Here is a 20,829-nt window from a genome sequence, read left to right on the forward strand (position 1 = left end):
ATAATTTTATTATTATTACTCGTGACACCTCCAAGGAGTCCGAAGACTCATCACGGGAGGAACACCTACTGTACAACTCTCCGTCTCCACTACTACACAGAACCTCTACTACCAATCACCTACATCAATGTCATCTACTGCCCACAACCACCAGAGCTAGTATTTTTTTGTCTGTAAATTGCGTGTGTTCTGAAGGGCTGATTTGTCTGTACGCAGGATGAAAAACCAGAGTTTCCAGGAGAAAAAATCCTGCTACCTCCATATGAGATCGGCTAACTCACTTTCGATTGAAAAAGTCCATATAAAGATATCCTTCCATCATGACGAGAATCGAACTTAGGCCTTTTCTAATCGAAGGGTGCAACATACTGTCATTCTTCCAATTGCGCTATGGAGGCACTGATTTTTTCGTAAATCTTCGTTGTTAATTTGTAGTAATCTATACAAGAAATTGAAATTATCATAATCTGTTTTTAGTTGTTCAAAACGTTCTATTAACAAACACGTTGCAACGTCTAGAAGTGTATAAAACACATCCACTCTAATTTATCTTCTGGCAATTGTGGCATTTTGTAATGATACTCGTAGTCAAATTGTCATGTCTTCTTTCATCGTCGAACTTCTGTACCAGTTTTAAATTCTTGTTCTCCATCTACCTCTTCACTCAGTTCTTTTGCCGTTTTTAGAACTTCTTTAAAATTTGTATCTGATCTATACTCTTGTAAGAATATTTTTAAGTTTTAGATAGATTCTAAAGCAAGTGTAATGTTCATATTTTTGTCTTGAAGCATTTTACTCACAGGGTTTATTCTGTTAAATCATGCCAAGTTATAAGAGAGCAAATAAATTTGTAGTTCTTTATTTTAGCACATAATGTTTGTGCTCCATGCTGAGTTTATTAAAATTTTCATTATTTAAAATTTCAAAAAGTGCATCGTAAATTTCTCCTAACTGATATCGTAGAGGGTGGGTTGCATTAATTTTACTTTCCCATCCCATTTCTGATGGCTGTTTCAATGTTAAATTTTTTACGAACTTTAAGATTGCCCAACGTTTGTAAGAGAATGAAAAGAAATTGTATATTTCTTGAATAATTGCAAAGAAACTAATTGTACTGCATTCACTTTGGCTGCATCGTTAATGATTAAATTTAGAGTATGAGCAGCACATGGCACGTAAAGAGCTTGAGAATTTTTGTTCAAAAGCAAATTTTGGATCCCATATCTTTTCCCTTTCATATTTTCCCCATTGTCACACTCTTGACCTCGCCTGTCTTCAATGGGAATGTTCCATTTTTCCATTATTGTTGCACATAAACCACGTCCTGTGGAATCTGATATATCTGCAAAATCTAAAAGTTTTCTCTGATCTTGACAATTCCATTGTCACAGGAAACAAAGCGAATAATAATGGTCATTTGTTTTGTTTTACTTGCATCATATGTGCAGTCTAAAATTATGGAATAATATTTAGATTTTCGAATTGATACTAAAATTGTATCCCTGATTACGTTACTTAAAGTTTCCAATATTTCATTTTGATTGTCTTTACTCAAATAGTGTACTCTATTGTTTCGTTTAAGGGCCCTTTCAACATGATTTTCCATAACAGGATCAAACTTCACAAACAGTTCGACTAATTATAGAATATTGCCATTATTCCTTTCATATAATTTATCAGATGATCCACAAAAAGCTAAATTTTGGCTACCAAGGAATTTTATAATTTCAATCAAGCATTCTAAAACACTCGTCCAATGTTTCTTTTCCATTTCATACATGCTTTCAGTCTGGCAATCAATTGTAGTTTTGTTTTTTAAATTTTTATCAAGTTCCTTCCATTTTAAGAAATTTTTCATGTGAGTTAAACTAGTCTCATGTCTATGCAAAGTTGTACTTACATTTCTCCAATTGTTATAACCTTCTACAAGACTACTTGATTCAGTAGGTGTGAAAAGTTTGCAACAAAAGCAAAAAACAGAATCTAAAGTTTCGGAATAAACGAGCCATGTTCTTGGCACCAGCTACCCGCGTTCCATTGTTCTATTATAATACGTGTCGCCAAATTTACGACCATATGTATCTCTGGGATATATTATATTTTTCTTTTGAACAGGCCCCATTTCAATTAAAACAAATCTTAATTTTTCATCAATATTTCCCCATTCACCTGGATCTTCTAAATTTACAGAGACTAACAATGTGTTAGTTTCGTGGTCAACTACAACTAAATCTTCTCCTAACTGTTTTTCACTTAAATCATGCATCTTATTATCTTTTTCAATAGTAGCAATAGTACTTTCATGAAAACTGGATTATGTGCACGGTTCGTCAACTCTAATTTCTGATGTATAGAGTTGGTTACAATCTGCATCAGAATATTTTAATAAATTTATTAAGAGCCCCAGTTTGTTTCTTAATATCTGCTTCTTTCGCAGCATGACGCTTACGATTTTGTGCATCAGATAACTTTTTTTTAAATTTTTGATTCCATTTCTATTTTATACCCACAAGAAATTATTACACAACACGACACAGAGACGAAATAATAGTCCATATTGCGCTACTGTCAGTAGCCTACTGAGATGCATACCATATGACTGGTTTACCTAGCAACAAATGTTTTGTACGAAAATTCATTTCTGCGCATGTTCACCGTTTCACTTTAGATAGACTGCAGTAGACACAACATTCTGCAGGCAAGCGTCTGCTCTCGCTGCAAAATTGTAAACAGCTGGCTGAAAGAGGTGGCAATATACAATTTTTAAAAATTTTTATTCGGTGTATCTGGCCTTATTTATTTTAATATTGATCATTCTAAGAATTTTTTGTTTTTATGATAAAAATTTTGTTTCTTAAAAATGAACTTATGAACTGTCCCCGGCGGCGGTGCCCCTTCGTAGCAGCACCCGCATGCTCTGCATGCCCGCTTCCACCAGCCCTGAGGATATGTTACTGTCTGAAAATAATGTGAGGTACTATGGTCAATTTTCTTGAGTTTATGGGATGAAAAACCCGAGTTTCCAGGAGAAAAAACCACCTGTTTACCCATGCTAGAGATCGACTAACTCGGGAACCAGTCAAAGATGGGCTTAGAAAAAGTTCCTCCAGTAGGCGACTAGACTTGAACCTGAGTCTAACTTCGAGTGATCAAGTGCAGAGGATGCAAGCGCCACTTCCACTGAGCTACACAGGCCTTCAAATACAATAATAATAGTGGTATCAGTGAAACTTGTTATAAATCCAAGAATGAGTTATGTTTGTATATGATTGCCAGACATATCAGAAACAAGGGAAATGAAATTATTATTATTGTGTGTCTACATTCACAACATGTTCAAGCAATGCATTCCACTCACCATGCAAAGAACCTGCTCCTCACTCCTCTGCTCACACCCTCCTTATACAATTTCCAGAAATGGCCTGTTGTTCTATGCTCTCTCTACCATTCTATTCAAAATCTATTCTATGCCCCCCCTTCCTCCTATTCACAAGGCTTTGCGATTGACATTCCCTCAATCTGTTCTTGTACTCCAAAGACCACTGACCACCTTTGTGAATCTTCTCTGCACCCTTTCTAACATATCCTCTTCATCATGAAACCTAGCAACCAAATCTGTGCACAATAATCAATATAAGAGGCCTGATCAAGGTCTTATATTGGCATCATAACCTCTTTATTTCTGCACGTCAGGATCCTCCACATCATTGCCATTATCCGATAACATCTTCACAACTTGTGCAATTTGGCCCCTGAATTTCAGATCGGCCTCCTCCACCACCACCACCACTCAGAAGTCCCTCATCTCCTCTATCTCGTTTAAAGTTTCCCCACTAAGTGTATACTTTACATCCCATCGTTGCTTACCAAATTTTAAAACCTTACACTCTGCAACATTCAAGTCCTCCTGTAAAGCCATAACATCTGCTTGGCTCTGCTCTGCATTGCTCTCCCCAGTTTTGCATCATCTGCATATTCACTAGTTAAACCAATCCTAATATCGTTAATATGCAAATTGAACAACAATGGTCCCAAAATTGACCCCTGCGGTACACCACTAGTGACCCTCCTCTTTTGGGATACTGCACTCCCATATAGAACTTTCTTATACCTATTTGACAGCCAGTCACTAATCCAACTCAGAAGTCCATTTGGTTTTCAATTATTTAAGAGCTTGTTATGTGACAATCTATCAAAATAAAATATCAAAATGGCTGCATTGATTGAGTTTGTTCACCCAAAAAGTGTTGGAATAAGTGAGACATGGTTGGATGAAGATGACATCCTGACAATTATTTCATGAAGACAGAAAGGGTAAAAAGGGAGGAAAGTGTTACTGATGATAGACAGAGTTATTTACATACAATCTAGAGATGCAAGAGGAAATAGTGATAATGGTTTTGAGGCAGTATGGTGTGAGATAGAGGTGAATAGAATGAAATACATTGTTGAATGTTGCTATTGACCTGGTAATAGTGGAGGGGTAGTGACCAGGAAATGTATAAGCAAATTAGCTAAGCAAGTAGAAAAGAGGGCGATCATTATGGGTGATATTAATATGGCAATATAGATTGGGATGACAAGATAGCAACCAGAAGTAAAGAAAAAGAGTGAGTTTTTGAGGGACAACTACCTAAGAGAGCATGTAACAGAGGGAACACAAGAACTGAGGGTCTTGGATTTGATCATCTCATCAAAGGATGTTATAATAAATAAGGCATCAAAATCTCCTCCATTTGGGTGAGAATGACCATGAAGTGATTACTGGGTGGTTGCCAGCCATGTGAGGAAAGGGTATACATGGAACTATAAGGCTCGTGATTATGAGAAGCTCAGGAGACAGCTTGCAGCTGTAGCATGAAATGAAGAGTTGGGTGGAAAGGAGAGCAGTGCTGCTCGGGTGATATTCAAGAACTATCTAGTAGAAGCAATGTCTAAATGTATTTCAAAGGTCAGAAGATTAAATAAGATAGGTGAGAAATGGATCAATGAAGAGATTAAGCACGCAATAGAGAAAAAAGGCATTATGGAGGCAACATAAGAGGAGTGGTAATAATCAATTCCATGAGGAATACAAAGAACAGGCGAGGAGGGCGACTCAGTAATGGTAGCAAAAGTTCAGTATGAGCAGCAGTTAGCTAATGAAGCAAAAAAAAAAAAATCTCAGGGAGTTCTTTCAATATGTAACCACAGCAAAAATAAGAATGATTATGGTAGGATGGCATTGATTAGACAAATTGATAAAAGGACAACTACCAGAGGATATAGTTGAGATATTTAATGAGCAGTTCATAAAAGGTATTTCATCCTTATGAATGTGACATCATGGAGAGTTTGAGAGCAGTGAATGAGGAGGAGGAGAAGAGATTAACTGTGAGCGAGGAAGAGGTATATGGGGAATTAAGCAAACTTGATATTAATAATGCTGCGAGACTTGATGTTATATCACCATGTATTTTGAAGGAATGTGACAGGGAGTTGACATCTGCCTTGCCATTTGTTTATTATGTCTTACACTGAGTCATGTTCCAAAGAAAGTTGAAGATAAAATGACGGAATTCAAGTATCAAATTATTGGCCAATCTCTGTCAGTTATTGTGGTTTTTAATCACACCTGACAAAGTGTTGGAAAGATTCATGAGAATCAGGATCCAGAATTGGATTGACAATAAGGGTATTATCTTTAATGGACAGCATGGATTTGTAAAAGGGAGGTCATATTTTAGTAATCTACTAACTTATACAACAAGGTGACAGCAGCATTGGATGTGAGAGATGGATATACACAATAGACTTTGCAAAGGCTTTTGGATTACTGTATGATAAACTGATAGTCAAACCAGAGTGGATGGGGTTGGATATTAAACTAGTTAGGTTACAGATTGGCTGCCTGATAGGTATCAACAAGTTATGTATGGGGGAGCAGTATCACAGAAGAGGAAAGTCACTAGTGGTGTGCCTCAGGGGTCTGTTTTAGGACCATTGCTAATGTTTAACCTGTATGTTAATGATATTGGGGAAGATTTGAATGGAATATACAGCTGTTTGCAGATGATGTAAAGTTGGGGTGAATATGATAAGCAGAGCAGATGTTCTGGCATTACAAGAAGATTTGAATAGATTGAATGAATGAATGCAGGAATAGGGATCCAGTTCAATGTTGCAAAATATAAGGTTTTAAATATTTTGAAAAAAAAGATGGGATGTAGAATTTACTCTTGGTCTGGATATATTTTTGAAGGTGGAGAAAATAAGAGATCTCTGACTAATAGTGGATGTGAAATTTAGAGGAGATGTGGCCAAAATTGAGAGGTCAACCCACAAATTCTGGCAATGGAGCAGAGGACACCAACTTGTAGAAGTAAGGAGATTCTGTTCTATTGTATAAGGTCTGATACCACATATCAACTACTGTGCAGAGATTTGGTCACCTGGTTTTCAAGGATGAAGAGGGTCCAGAGGCAATTAACCAAAATAGTTTCTGATCTCTTGAATGTTGAATATGAGGAAAGGTTGTGACGATAAAATTTGCTACTGATAGAGTCTAGTGGATAGGAAGGGGGGGGGGGTGATATGATAGAGATGCACAAGTTAGTAAGGGGTTGTTATAGGCTTCAGATTGAAGACATTTTTTCATAAAATGGTGGGAGAATAAGAGGTCATCACTAGAAGCTATATAAGGAGGTTGTGAGCAAGGAAGTGAGAAGCAAGTTTTTTTTTTACATGGAGAGTTGTGAATGATTGGAATGCATTACCTGAGAGTGTGGTGTTTGCAGAGAATTTAAGGCACAGTATGATGAGCTGTGTGTATGACAAAAGGGGCCTCCTAGATGAGTCTGACTCCACGAGGTCTTAGGATAATAATAATAATAATAATAATAATAGGTGTCATGTGCATAATGGTTAGTGTGAGCCTATAGTGATATTACCTAGGTAATAATAATTCAACAGATAACGGATATGATGCGCAAAATTGGCTTGAGAAATCGAACAGAAACTGAAGCATTGGAGGTGGTAAGTGAAGGACGATAACAGTAGTGTTATTTCAGTGTTTTATATTTGAATCACTGCTGCTGAATTTATATATTATATTTATTAGATAAAAAAAGCCTATGACAAAGTCATTAGGAACAAACTATAGATCATACTCTAAGTTAAATATTCTGACTCAATTGCTCTTACCAACAACTCACATATCAAAATCAGTTGTAAGAATCAGTGAAGATATTACTTAATGGAAACCAATCAGAGGAATCTGTTAAGGATGCACAGTATCACTTATTTAATATCCATGTAGATGAAATAGTAAAGAAATGGAAAAAAATATTTTAAAAAAATCAGTATTTTGATACGCTACTGTTTGTAGATGACTACATAATCATAATTACTAAAAAATTTAGAATAGAAATATTAACAGAATAAGATAATTATTTCTTCTAAACAAGATTTCCAATCTAAAATAAAACCATGACTGAAAATCAAATTTTAGAACAAATTAACTGCTTCAAATCCTTCGATGCTCTACATCACATATAAAATAAGTTGACAGTGATACCAAAATTTCAAACTTCCTAAAGATAACAGGCATGAATCAGTAATATTTTCAAACCTAATCAAAGTAAAAAAAAGAAAAAAAAAAGAATAATAGTTTATGCAGTTCTGGCAAGAAAAACAAGATGTAGGAAATGAAGGCAGAGGATGAGAAGTTGGTTTGATGAGTTTGGAGTTGAACCGTAATTGGGCATTGACCATCAGCTGCTCATGTTTGTATATGAGTAAAGTGGAGAGATGGTAATAGCAGCCAGTTTAGAGGAGAAGTGTTTATGGAAATACATATAGAAGAGAAATAATGCGGCATCAGAATGGCTAATCAAGTATTCGTGTCAAAGTAAAATATGAACCATAAAAACTGCATAAAAAAGGGGAAAAATTAATGGTTCAAACATACTGAAAGGAAGGACAATTTAAGACTATCAAAAAGATATTCATATATATCACTAAGGACACAGAAGTCAAGAACAACCAAGGAAAAGATGGAATAAAATTATAAGACCATTGGCCCATTCTTGCCCCTTAGCCTATAATTTCATTCCATCTTTTTCTTGGGATATGAACCCATGTCTTTCCAACCAAAGTGAATTGTCAAAACTATCTGAGCTACGAGGGCTATATAACACTGTGTACAGAGATTAATAATATTGGACCAGATAGCTGCAAAATGTTTAAAAGAACACTAACTTATAAGAATGATAAAGTTATTTTTTCTTTTACAAAGCTTGATAAAGCCATACCTGAAATATATCATGCAGATATATGGTGACTTAGGCTCTATGGGGGATGGAGAAGCAAGTTGAAAAGATCCAGTAAAGAGTGATCCAAATGATATTTAACCTATGGAATTGTGCATATCAGGCCATAGTGAAGATATGTTTCCAACTTTTAAAAATACACGAATGAGAAGAAATAAGATAGAAACATAGAAGTTTACAACATTTTGCAAATCATGGTAGAGAGTGTGTGTGTAGAGCGAGAGAGAGAGAGAATAAACATGTATGGGAACAAAACAAAATGTAAACAATCTCATTAAACATATGGAAGCTAAACTACATTAGTGGTGAATTTTGTAATACATGTATCAATTCAGTGACAGTGACAATTACTTACTGTTTTGGTTCACTTGCTGTCATTATTATTATTATTATTATTAGTGTTTTGTTTGTTTTTTCCAGCATTGTCAGTGTCAGACTGGGGCTTTGGGGTTAGCTTTTTTTTTCTGGGTGGTCTAGTTTTCTCCTCACAAATATAAAATCAACTTCAAACAGATTTGATAGTAACTATATAAAGATCAAGCATAAACATGAATTTGAGTAATTTGCAGAGTTCATGCTGTTGCTACTCTTGATGAAGACACTTAAAGTTTTCCTTTCCATTTTTCTAAAGATGCACTTTCAACTGATTGTTCAGGTGACAGAACATCTTTGGGAGAGAAAAAAAAAATTATATCAGAGATTAAAAACTACTGAATATACCTCTCATCATTCCTTCCTCTCAAAGGATTGTCACCTGCAAATCCAGGCAAATTAATGTGATCTTTTATAATCATGATATCTCCTATTGAAAACTGAGGATTAAGGCCTCCAGCAGCATTAGTCACAATCAAAGTTTTGACACCCATGAGCTTCATCACTCTTACTGGCATTGAACACTAGAGAATGAAGAAAATAAAGAATCAATGTTGATCAACTCTTAACAAGAGCTTTTTTTAGTTGTCTTTCATTTGTATATCATTAAATTATTTGTTTTATAGTCTGAACTATAGTGTAGGCATTTGTATCATAATGGCAAATGTTTAACTGGATTTTAGCTTGTAAACCAATTCAACAAATAAAAAACTCATTGGCATCATCATATTTAATTTTTTTTTAAAGTTTGTGGAGTTAATTGTAATCTAGTAACTGTTTAATTTGAAACTTGCTGAGGCTTATATGTATAGGGACCCTTGGTTTCAAATGCTTCTATTTACGCCACTTCAAAATGACAGTGGTTTGACTGTAATGGGCAAAAATTTAAGTAATTTTTTTTTAAATAACAAAAGAAATTTTTTTAGGGAAATAAAAATGTAAACTCTGTATGCATTGAGAATTTAAGAAATTATTTCTGCCAGTTGTAATTCACCATGCAATCAATTTGAAGTATGAGAGATAGCATTGTTACAACTATAATTTATTTCTATTATTTTCTCCCTTCTACATGTTAGGCCTACTGGTCTGTTACAGGGCTATTTAGCTATCTACCTATAAGCCCTTCTAGGTCATATCCATTCCAAGGGTAAGGTGACACTAGCCCTATGCCTTCCATTATATCCTATGGCTGTAGCTGCGTGTGTTCACAGGGCCAGTTTGCCTGCTTGTGGGAGGAAGCACCCCCCCAGATAAACTGGAGAGAAAAACCCTGCTATCCACGCCCAAGACCAGCTAACTTGGCTATGTCTGACAAAGATCCTTAAACTCCTCATATTGGCAACAGGAATCAAACCCAGGACACTCACTCATTTTTCAGGCATATGGTTGCAAAGTGCAGAGCCACTAGGCTAACCACGCAAGCTTATTTCTATTATTATATGTGAATTAAACCTTAGCATACAGTTTTGCTATAATTATTAATAAGTAGCCCTTTATGCTCCTTAATGATTATAACAAAAAAATTCAATTTGTGAAATTTATAAAGTAAAACAAGAAAAAACATGGCCAGTATTACTAGTAAACCCAATCAAACAAAATAAAAATTATGAGAAGAATGGAGATTGGTAAAGGAGGTTCTAGTGTTGTGTGTAGAGTTCTGAACTTGTCTGTTTAACTGCTACAACCTAATGAAGAAATCGAGAAAATCAAAAATTCCTTTGAATCATCAGTTCATGTTAGATTTCCAAGATGATGTATTTGCCAATCCATTATGTTATGGGTTGATATGAATCAATGCTATGTCCCTGTGACACAGGCATTACTTATGAATGAGGTCAGGAGTTGTTCAATCATTACTATTACACAAGCATCTCGACAGAGTACAGTGACTTATCAATGGGATGCCCACACAAACCATTTTTGATATAATGAATATCATATCTCTCCTCAGTCATTCACTAACAAAGCACTTAACTGTGTGACAAAGTATTCCTCTTATTTACCACTTTCCATGCAAAAAAAAAAAAATCTATGCCTTATATTCTTGTTAACCACACTCTTATGCAACTTCCACAAGTGACCACTTTCTTTCCCATAGTCATCTACTGGAAAATTCCATTAGCATCTACTAAAAAAAATCTCTTTAATAACTCATGTTTCTATTATCCTCTTCTTTCTGCTTATTAGATAAGCTTTGTAATCCACAAACCAGTCACTATTTTGCACTATGGAGTCTAGATGTGTAATAAACCTCCTTATCCCTGCTTTTCAGTGTGTTCCTTAAAGATCCACACGATCCTTTGAGATATTTTTTCCATATCTGCAATATGTCCTCTGAACTTAATTCCCTGTCCACCCTAATCTGTACATTCAATTTCTTATAGTGAAGTTCCATTTATAAAATAAATATGCAATCTGTAGTTTTTTTTTCATCCCAAAGAGAATAGCTTTACACACCAACACAGTGAACCAGCAGTAATTTTTCTTTGCACAAGCAGCCTCTACTTAGATCATCCTTAATAATAAATCATCTTTATTATTAACTATTGCTCTCCTCAGTTTTTAGCATCAACAAACAAATGATTATTCCACTTCAGTAATTCCTAATATCAAATTGAAAAGAAGCACTCTCAGTACAGTCCTCTGACATGCATGAACTCAGCTGTCACTTTATTGTAGAAGGTGAGTAAATTAAAACAAAGCCCTTCCCATCACAAAGCTATGCTATCCTCTATACATTATTCCTATCCACCCATTCTGCTCCTGAGATATTAATTGGACTAGAATTGAAACCTCAGTCCAGGAGCTGCCTTTGTGTAACTATTATAGTCCAATTAATATCTCAGGAGTAGAATGGGTGGATAGGAATAATGTGCACTTTGAGAGGAAAATATTTAAACAAAAGACTGTTTAATTTACGTTTAACTGGACGGTTTATGTCTCAGCACTGGTAGAGTGCTGAGACATAAATTAAATAATCCAATTAAAGGCACTACAATTTCTGTTGAATTTTCATGTAACACATGGGCTAATATCTCATGCAATCTCATAGGGTTGTATTAATTGAGATTTAATGTCTGAAACACCTCTGTTCACTTCTCAATTCCAGTCACCTTAGTCACTGCATTATCTCTACCTGGATGAAACAAACTTGCAAAATGATCATTCAATGATTCATTAATTTTTCTGCTTCTATCAACTCCTTGTCATCAGCATTTGCAAGAATTAATGCTCAAAACTCTGAAATCAATGCACGATTTTTTCAAGTGTGTATGCATGCGTGCGTGCATGCACGCACACACACACACACAAATAAACTGAAAGAAAAATAATAAAAATTTAATTCCAATTTTGGATTGTGATACAGTTTATGTAAATGCAAGATAACAGTCTACTTATGCTTCCACACAATGTCATTACTTTCATCAATCTAAACATATACATAAGATTTGGTCTGGTATTTTGTTCATAGAGATCATAAGATTATAAGGACAGGAAATATAAACAATGAGAGGCCTCAGAGGAAAGGAGAGGGCATGTTGGAGACTTAATGGAATGTATACAGCACTCAGAAAGGATTAACATAAGTTTAGTACTTCCTATATTTCGTCCTAGTCACTAGGACATCTTCAGGGATTACAAAAACAACTAATGTAACATGAACACAAATAACATACAATACCAAGCCCAACCACTTGGGTGACACTAAAGTCCTATCTAGGTGGAGCGCCCTCTAAGGGCAGTTGTAGGTGGCCTGGAATGTAAGGTGGGACCTCTGGTGATGAGTGTTTCCCAAATCTTTGGAAGCTTAATGCAACTGTATTTATTAAGATTTGGTTGATTTTTGAGAGCTGCTGCTGCTTCTAAGAATAGTCAATAAGAGTTTAAAAATGCCATCACCATACCTTGCATCCGTGGCACATCTGAAAAAATATCCAAGATTCTAAAAAAGTACAACCTACACACACAGCATATAAGCCCCACCACAAACTTGCTACCCTTATCCATTCTACTAAAGATCAGCTCCCTCCTCTCTCTCTCTCTCTGCCTAGAGTTTACAAAGTACCATGTTCCTGTAAGCTGGCATACTTTGGACAGACAGACAGGCAGATCAGCATCCATCTGCCTGGAGGAACACAAGTCTTACATCTGTAAACACAACTATGGTCAGTCAGGCTTGGCTGACCATGTCTTGGACACCACCCACAGGGTCTCTTGGAAGAAAACCACCATGCTCCACCACAGCAACTTCAAGAAAGAGAGACTATTCTTAGAAGCAGCAGCAGCTCTCAAATATCAACCAAATCTTAATAAATACGGTTGCATTAAGCTTCCGAAGATTTGGGAAACATTCATCACCAGAGGTCCCACCTTACATTCCAGGCCACCTACAACCGCCCTTAGAGGGCGCTCCACCTAGATAGGACTTTAGTGTCACCCAAGTGGTTGGGCTTAGTATTGCATGTTATTTGTGATCATGTTACATTAGTTGTTTTTGTAATCCCTGAAGATGTCCTAGTGACTAGGACGAAATATAGGAAGTATTAAACCTATGTTAATCCTTTCTGAGTGCTGTATACATTCCATTAAGCCTCCAACATGATGTCCTCACAGCACTTAAGCCTCTACACACGAGTAAAGGAGAGGAAAGAAAGGAATGGAGAGTATAAGCTGACAGAAGCATCTATTGCTGAAGACAAAAGGGAAGAGTAGAAGATTTAAAAAAAAAATAAAGCAACAGTTTAATAACACAAGAGTAGAAGCAAAAGAGAAGAAATAAAGAACAACTATACAATAGACTACTGCATGAAATGAATGGAGCCACAGTCGAGCAAGACAGATGCAAATAATCAGCAAGTGTCCTTGCACATTCTACAGTATGCAGCTTAGGGTAACTAAGCAGATAATAAAATGCAAAGAAAATAATCCTTAGTAAAATCCTTTAAACAGTTATGCAATTTCTTTTGGCTTATGTCTGATGTCTTCTTAACAGTAGTAAGATCTGAAAGAATGTTCATGTGCAGGAAACTCAAGCCATGAATGATTATTCTCATAATAAACAAAGATAGATGGCATGTTTGAATTGAGAAATTAAACTCGTGTTAACTGGAATATATATAAGATACCGAATGAATTATTAAAATATGAAAGGAAATAATTAGCAAAAGAACTGTGCTATTCTAAATATAGTATTTAAAGAAACAAAAATACAGAATGATTGACAAAAGGAGTAACCATACAGATTTCCAAGAAAGGTGACAGGGTAAATCCAAAGAACTAGAAGTAACTTTCTAAACAATATATATTTGTAACTTTAAGAATATGTGTAATATAAAAGACCATTCTAGTAACAAAATTTAATGCAATCAATTATATTTTTCAAAAAAAAAAAAAAAAAATCTATGTTTTTACTGTTCTTCCTATTCTTATTCTTTAATGGCTTCTTCTTGGAATGGTTCTCACACAAAGGAAATGTTCTTCAACAATACAGCACCACCAATCACTTTATGGAAACTTTTGACTTATTGAGATGTCATTGAAAAATGGAAGTAGCTTGGACAAGTACATTTTTTTCATGGCAAGCAGGATTTTGCATAGTTTACTGAGCCCTGATAATCACCACATTAAAACCTTTCCAACATCATCTTTAGTATAACAAAAGAAATTTCAGAACTAATTAACATATGCTCAGGTAAGTTCTATAATAAATACAGAAAAAGGACAAAATAAAGAAAAGGATTAGGCAAGGTGGCTCTTTAATGTTGGATACAATAAATAAAAGAGGTAAACAAAATGGAAAAGTGTGGAATACAAATTAAGAATAATTGGATATTAGATTCAGCATTATTTCAAAGCCGAATGTAGTAACTATGCAACTTGCAGGAATACATTCCTCTGCATTCACGAGTTGTCTTAGTGCGAAATGTATTTTTTGTAAGTGAACTCTCGGTTCAGTACGTAAAAGTAATTACTTGGTAATTCAAAATAAAGAGCCAAAAAGGCTTCAGTTCAGTGATGCAAAATTATAAGCAAAGTGGATATTAGATGCAGCATTATTTCACTGAGAGTTCACTTATGTAAAATACATTTTAAGTTGCTTAGTACTGAATGAAAGTTTTTGCTCTCTTAAGGTTTCTGCTTGGTCTCTGAAGAGAATCAACTAGTTCGAAACAACTGTCAGGCCAGTGAAACTTTATCAAAATGGACTAATAAAAGGCGAATATACAGACGCTTGGGCATCACCTATGTCTTTTAAGTAGTTCACACTAAGGCAACTCGTGAATGACAAGGAATGTATTCCCGCAAGCTGTCTAGTCAACTTACGAAACGCATAGTTTCTACAATCGGCTTTGAAATAATGCTGCATCTAATATCCACTTTGCTTATGTAATTTTGCATCGCTAAACTAAAGCCTTTTGGCTCTTTATTTTAGTGATAACTGGATATGCTGATATAATATTACTCGCAGAAAATGATCTACAAAGATTACCAAACATATTCAGTAATGTAACAGAAAAAAAATATGAAGGTATTAGAGTAAACCAAAACTGCAACAGTTGCTAGGGAACTCATAAAATGTAGAAATCACAGGGAAAATAATTGAACAAGTAAGTTAGTAAGATGAAATATTTAGGAATTGAAATAATTATGACATCACAAAATGAAGTACAAGGACAAATAAAAAAAAAAAAAAAGGTAGTAGAATATCAGGATATCTCAACAGTCTCATCTGGAAGAAACAGAAGATAAGTGAAAGATCAGAAGAGTAGAATGGGCAAAAAGTGCTGGAAATAGTAGTAGTGTGATAGAGATGAGAGAACAAGAGTGCAAGATGGACAGGGGAAATGGAGAAGTCAGGGCAGACGGGGAGACATAGCATAAGGAGAACGGATGTTTGAACCAGCAATGAATGTTTATATGGAGATGGTCAGCACATGAATGGGACAGCCTGAGATGTTAGGAGTGGTCATAAACAACAGGTGGCATGGCTGGACTGATTAGAAACCTAAAAGGGACTGCTATGTATATTTACAAATACCAGGAGCATCAAAAATAAGAGATTAAATTACTTTACTGAGCGAGTTTATTCATTCAAAAATTGTTAGAATAAGTGAAACATGGATGAGGATGATAATATCCTGATGGGAATAACTGTGGAAGAGTACAATGTTTTTTGTGAGGAGAGAAAAGACAGAAAGGGAGGGATCGGCTGCTGATGATAAGAGGGGAATTGTGTCTGCATAAGGTAGAGAACAAATTAGAGTCAAGTAGATGTTATGACCTTACAGGAGGACTCTAATAGATTGTGTGAATGGGCAGTAAGTGGAACTATCAGTTCAATGTTGCAAAGTGTGAGGTTTTGAGATTTGGTAAGCAATGATAGTATACCCTTGGTGGGGAAACTTTAAAAGGAGGGTATGAGAGATCTAGGAGTGATGGTAGACAAGGACTTGAAATCCAGGGGACCACAATGCACAAGTTTTGAAGACGTCGCATCGAATAGTACCAATGATGCAAAGGACTCTGACTTGCAGAAATAGAGAGGTTATGATGCAGTGTATAAGGCCTCGATCAGGCCACGTATGGATTAATGTGCACAAATTTGGTTGCAGGTTTTCATGGTGATGAAGATATGTTGGAAAGAGCCCAGGAAGATTCACGAAGGTGATCACTGGTCTTTGGAATACGAAGACAGATTGAGAGAATGTAAGTTGCAAAGCCTCATTAATAGGAGGGGGGGGGGGGATATGATTGAGACATATAAGCTAGTCAGGTGTTATCAGGTTGACATGGAAAAGATTTTTCATAGAATGGGAGAGAAGGGGTAGAACAACAGCTATCACTGAAAACTGTATAAGGAGGATGTCAGCAGAGTGAGGAGCAAGTTCTTTGCATGGAGAAGGTTGTGAGTGGAATGCATTGCCTGAGTGTGTGTGTGTGTGTGTTGTTGTGAATGTAGACACATTGAATCAGTTTAAGGCAGAGTTGGATGAGCATTGTGTGCAATAGTGTGTACCTTCCACAATGAGTCTCAGACTCCATGGAGGTAAGATAATAATAATAAATGCGAGAGAGAGAAATGGCAATGGTTTTGAGGTACTATGGCATGAGGCAGTGGTTGACAGGAAAAGAGATTTGGCTGTATGTTGCTATAGGTCAGGGAATGGGGAAGAGATGATGAAGAAATTATATGCAACATAGGTTAGTGAACAAAGGAAGGGCAATTATTACAGGTGATTTTAATTATAGTAATATAGATTTGTATGAAGAGACAGCATCTGGGAATAAGAAAAATGAATTTCTTGAGTTTTTTAAAACTATCTTAGGTAAAAAGTATGTAAAGAAGAGCATGTGAGAATCGAGTCTTAGATCTTATCATTTTAGAAGATGTGATTGTGAGTGGGGGTGTTGCATTTTTCTCCGCATGGTGAGAGTGATTATGAAGTGATGATCTGGTTAGTGGTCAGCCACATGAAACTGCTGTGAGGAAAGGTTGTATGTCGAACTACAAGGAAATTTTTCACGAGATGGAATGGAATAGAATAAGAGGCTATCCCTGGAAAACTGTATAAGGAGATTTCGAGTAAGGGAATGAGGCACAAGTTCTTTGCATGGAGACTGCAGATACATTGAATGAATTTAAAGCACAGCTTGATGAGTTTTGTGTGTGTGAGAGAGACAGTGCATGTATCTTCTGCAATGAGTCTCTTCACTCCATGCAGATCTAATGTTAATAATAATCTGATACTTATTTCAGGAAAAATCTTTGAACATCTTAAAAGACAAGACAAGTTCCTGTGCACCGTTGATCTCTTGCTTACAATTTTTCATTCCAGAGAACTTTTCCAAGCTGATTTCTAAGATTAAGGGAGGTCAGGTTTTAGTAATCTACTTACTTATTACAATAAAGTGACAGCAGCATAGGAAGTGGGAGACGGATACAAAGTAGTCAAATCAAATAATGGTGTCAAATCTCCCTACAGTTAATGAGAGTGACCATGAAGTGATTATGTAGGTGGATGCCAACCATGTGAGGACTTCTGTAAGGAAAGGATATATATGTGTGAAACTACAAGGCTGGTGATTATGAGAAGCTCAGGAGACAGCTTGTGGCTGTAGCATGGAATGAGGAGTTTGATGCAGAGGAGATAAATGCTGCTTGGCTGACATTCAAGAACTATCTAGTAGAAGCAATGTCTAAATGTATTCCAAAGGTCAAAAGGTTAAATAAGGTAGGTGTGAAACAGATGAAGAGATTAAGAGAAATCAATTCCATGAGGAATACAAAGAGCAGGCATGGAAGGTGACTCAGTAAGGATAGCAAAAATGCAGTACGAGCAGCAGTTAGCTTATGAAGGGGGGAAAAAAAAAAAAAAAAAAAAAAAAACCCTACAGAGTTGTTTCAATATATAGCCAGTAAAAAAAAAGTTACGGTAGGATGGTGATGATTGGGGAAAATGGTATAAGGACAACTGCTGCGAAGGATATAGTTGAGATATTTAATTAGCAGTTCATAAAGGTCTTTAATCCTTATGAATATGATATCATGGAGAGTTTGAGGGCAGTGGATGATGAGGAGGACAGACTGACTGCAAGTGAGGAAGAGGTATATGTGGAATTAAGCAAACTTCATATTAATAAGGCTAATAATATTAATAATAATAATAATGATAATAATAATATTAATAAGGTGAGCCGTGGACATTCGGAAAGGGGGGATCCTGGTAGTCTTGCCCTAATTTGGTCCCTGCTTCGGCAAGACTGTGGTCCTGGATGGCCCAGCCAGGATCAATTGGCTAGTGGGCTTGCCTGCAAGGGTCAACGGTGTTGCAGTAAGTCTCTCACCCCATGGTCCGGGGTTGGGATCCACCTGCTGTAGTGCCTGTATAGTGTCTGGGGTAGCCCTGGCGTTCTACTCCTGAGGGCAGTCTTTGCTTGCAGGGTAGTGGGCGTCCATGTGTGGCTCCATGGTGGGTGGGGAGCTCTGGTGCTGAATTAAAAACTCCTTAAGCATGAATCCTTCATCCTCAAATGTTTCAGAGAACCCTAACAAAGTTCCAACCAAGTATTGATACCACAGATTAAAGATCAAGGAGTGGAAACAGAAGCAAGAAACAAAAGATATCGAATACTAACATAAATGTACCAACCTTTTTAATCATCCATGCAACAGGTGAAAAACCAATTGGGAAAATGTCACCCTTCTTTATTCAAAAAAAAGGTTTAGAAGAACTGGCAGGACCTCCCAAAACTGTTAAGAAATTGCGTTCTGGTGATATCCTTGTGGAAACACTGTGTCAGCAACATTCCGAGAAACTACTGAGAGCAACAACAACAGGTGGAATACAAATCACATCTCATAGAACACTCAATTCCAGTAGAGGAGTAATATCAGAATGGGATCTCCTTGATGTTCCTGATGAGGAGATATGTTCAGAGCTTAAAGATCAAGGAGTGACGTGTGTGAGGTGCATCCTGATACATAGGGATGGTCACCTGGTTTCAACCAAGAACATCATCCTTACTTTTAATACACCTAGGCCTCCAACATCTGTAAAAGCAGAGTATCTCAGCTGTCCTATTAAAATGTATATCCCTAACCCGTTGAGATGCTTTAAATGTCAGAGATATGGACAGATATGGCCCAAACTGCCTGTCGTGGTTCTACTACCTGTGCCCAATATGGTAGTAAAGAACATGATAACAAATCCTGCTGTACTAAAAAAACTAAATGTGTCAAATGTCAGGGAGATAATTCAGCTTACTCTCGTGCATGTCAGAATTGGAAAGATAAAAAGAGATACAAAACATAACATATCAAGATGCAAAAAGAAAGCTGGCCATCATCACACCTGTTCTGAGATCCTCTTATGCTGAAAAAGTAACAATTAAAAAAAGTGCCAACAGCAAGTCAAACATGTATGTCTGTTCCACCATCTGATAATTTCACCATACCTGAACTTTATGATCGCAAGTGCTTCTCTGTTGAGTGCATTAATCACAAGACCTATGGCCTTACTCCAGAGACAACTTCAAAAATGCCCCCAGTCGATAAAACTCACCTGTCAAAAAAATTATGGTAGAGATATCACTCAAAGATAAACCACCAGACACTCGCACAGAAAAAATGGATACCTCGGTACCGACTGAAAGTAAACTAAACCTACCAACTGACCCTAACACAGTTGATGTTTTGAACACTCTACCAGAGGAAGAGATGGACACTGGCCGTCCATACTTCCCTAAAACAATGGATAAATATAAATCTGACAAAGGTAAGTTCTCAACCTCCTGAAAACCAGACAAGTCAATAAAATCAAGACAATAGGAAAATTTTTACAATGGAACTGTCGTGGGATTTGCCAGAATATTGATGATATCAAGACATTGTTGCAGAAACACAAACCTTTCTGTTTCTGTCTACAGGAAACGTACTTAAGACCCTCCGTCATGAGGACCGTATCTTTAGGAATTTCACTGTTGTACGTAAGGACAGAACTGGAGGTGCTCCTGCTCATGGAGGAGTAGCTATCCTAGTGGGCAGTCATATTCCTTTCCATCCTGTCCAGCTTAATACTACTCTTGAAGCAGTAACGATTCGGCTCTCTGTGGGATTTCTTGTTACAGTATGGTCAATTTATTTAGCACTGAGTGCTGAGTTAAATGAAATTGATCTTGAAAATCTTATCTTGCAACTGCCTGAACCCATACTTTTGATGGGTGACTTTAATGGTCACAATACTCTGTGGGGTACTGCCAACACTAAGAGACAAGATCGAATCATTGAAAGAGTCCTTGATAATAATAACCTCCGCTCCCTTTTAAATAATAAAGTTAATACTTTCTTTCATATGCATACCTGTTTATATTCTGCAATTGATCTTACAATTTGTTCCCCCTCCATTCTTCCATTGCTCACATGGAACGTTGAAGAGAACATATATGGAAGCGATCACTTCCCTGTTCTATGTACAATGTCTTCACAAGAACCACATTTACTCACACGAATACCTATATGGAAAATGGACCAGGCTGACTGGAATAGTTTTTCTCATCTTGCAAAATTTAATGTTGATACTATCAGTCAAACACCTATCAATGAAGAGGTAAAGTATATAACAGAGTGCATTGTCCATGCAGCAGCAGC

General features: G+C 36.4%; 1 protein-coding gene across 3 annotated transcripts in view; it reads right to left on the bottom strand.

The window, feature by feature from the left end:
• Positions 1-20,829, bottom strand: part of LOC150110233 (purine nucleoside phosphorylase-like) — a 125,424-nt gene that overhangs the window by 25,811 nt on the left and 78,784 nt on the right. For all 3 annotated transcript variants that reach the window (XM_090398479.1, XM_090398486.1, XM_090398493.1), the window contains one exon: positions 9,030-9,205. In XM_090398479.1, coding sequence (XP_090254605.1) covers positions 9,030-9,205 — 176 coding nt within the window. The remainder of the gene's footprint in view (positions 1-9,029; positions 9,206-20,829) is intronic.

This window comes from Typopeltis vanoorti, chromosome 1, assembly GCF_054136105.1.
Source record: "Typopeltis vanoorti isolate ZY-2024b chromosome 1, IOZ_Tvanoo_1.0, whole genome shotgun sequence".
NCBI classification, from domain to species: domain Eukaryota; kingdom Metazoa; phylum Arthropoda; class Arachnida; order Uropygi; family Thelyphonidae; genus Typopeltis; species Typopeltis vanoorti.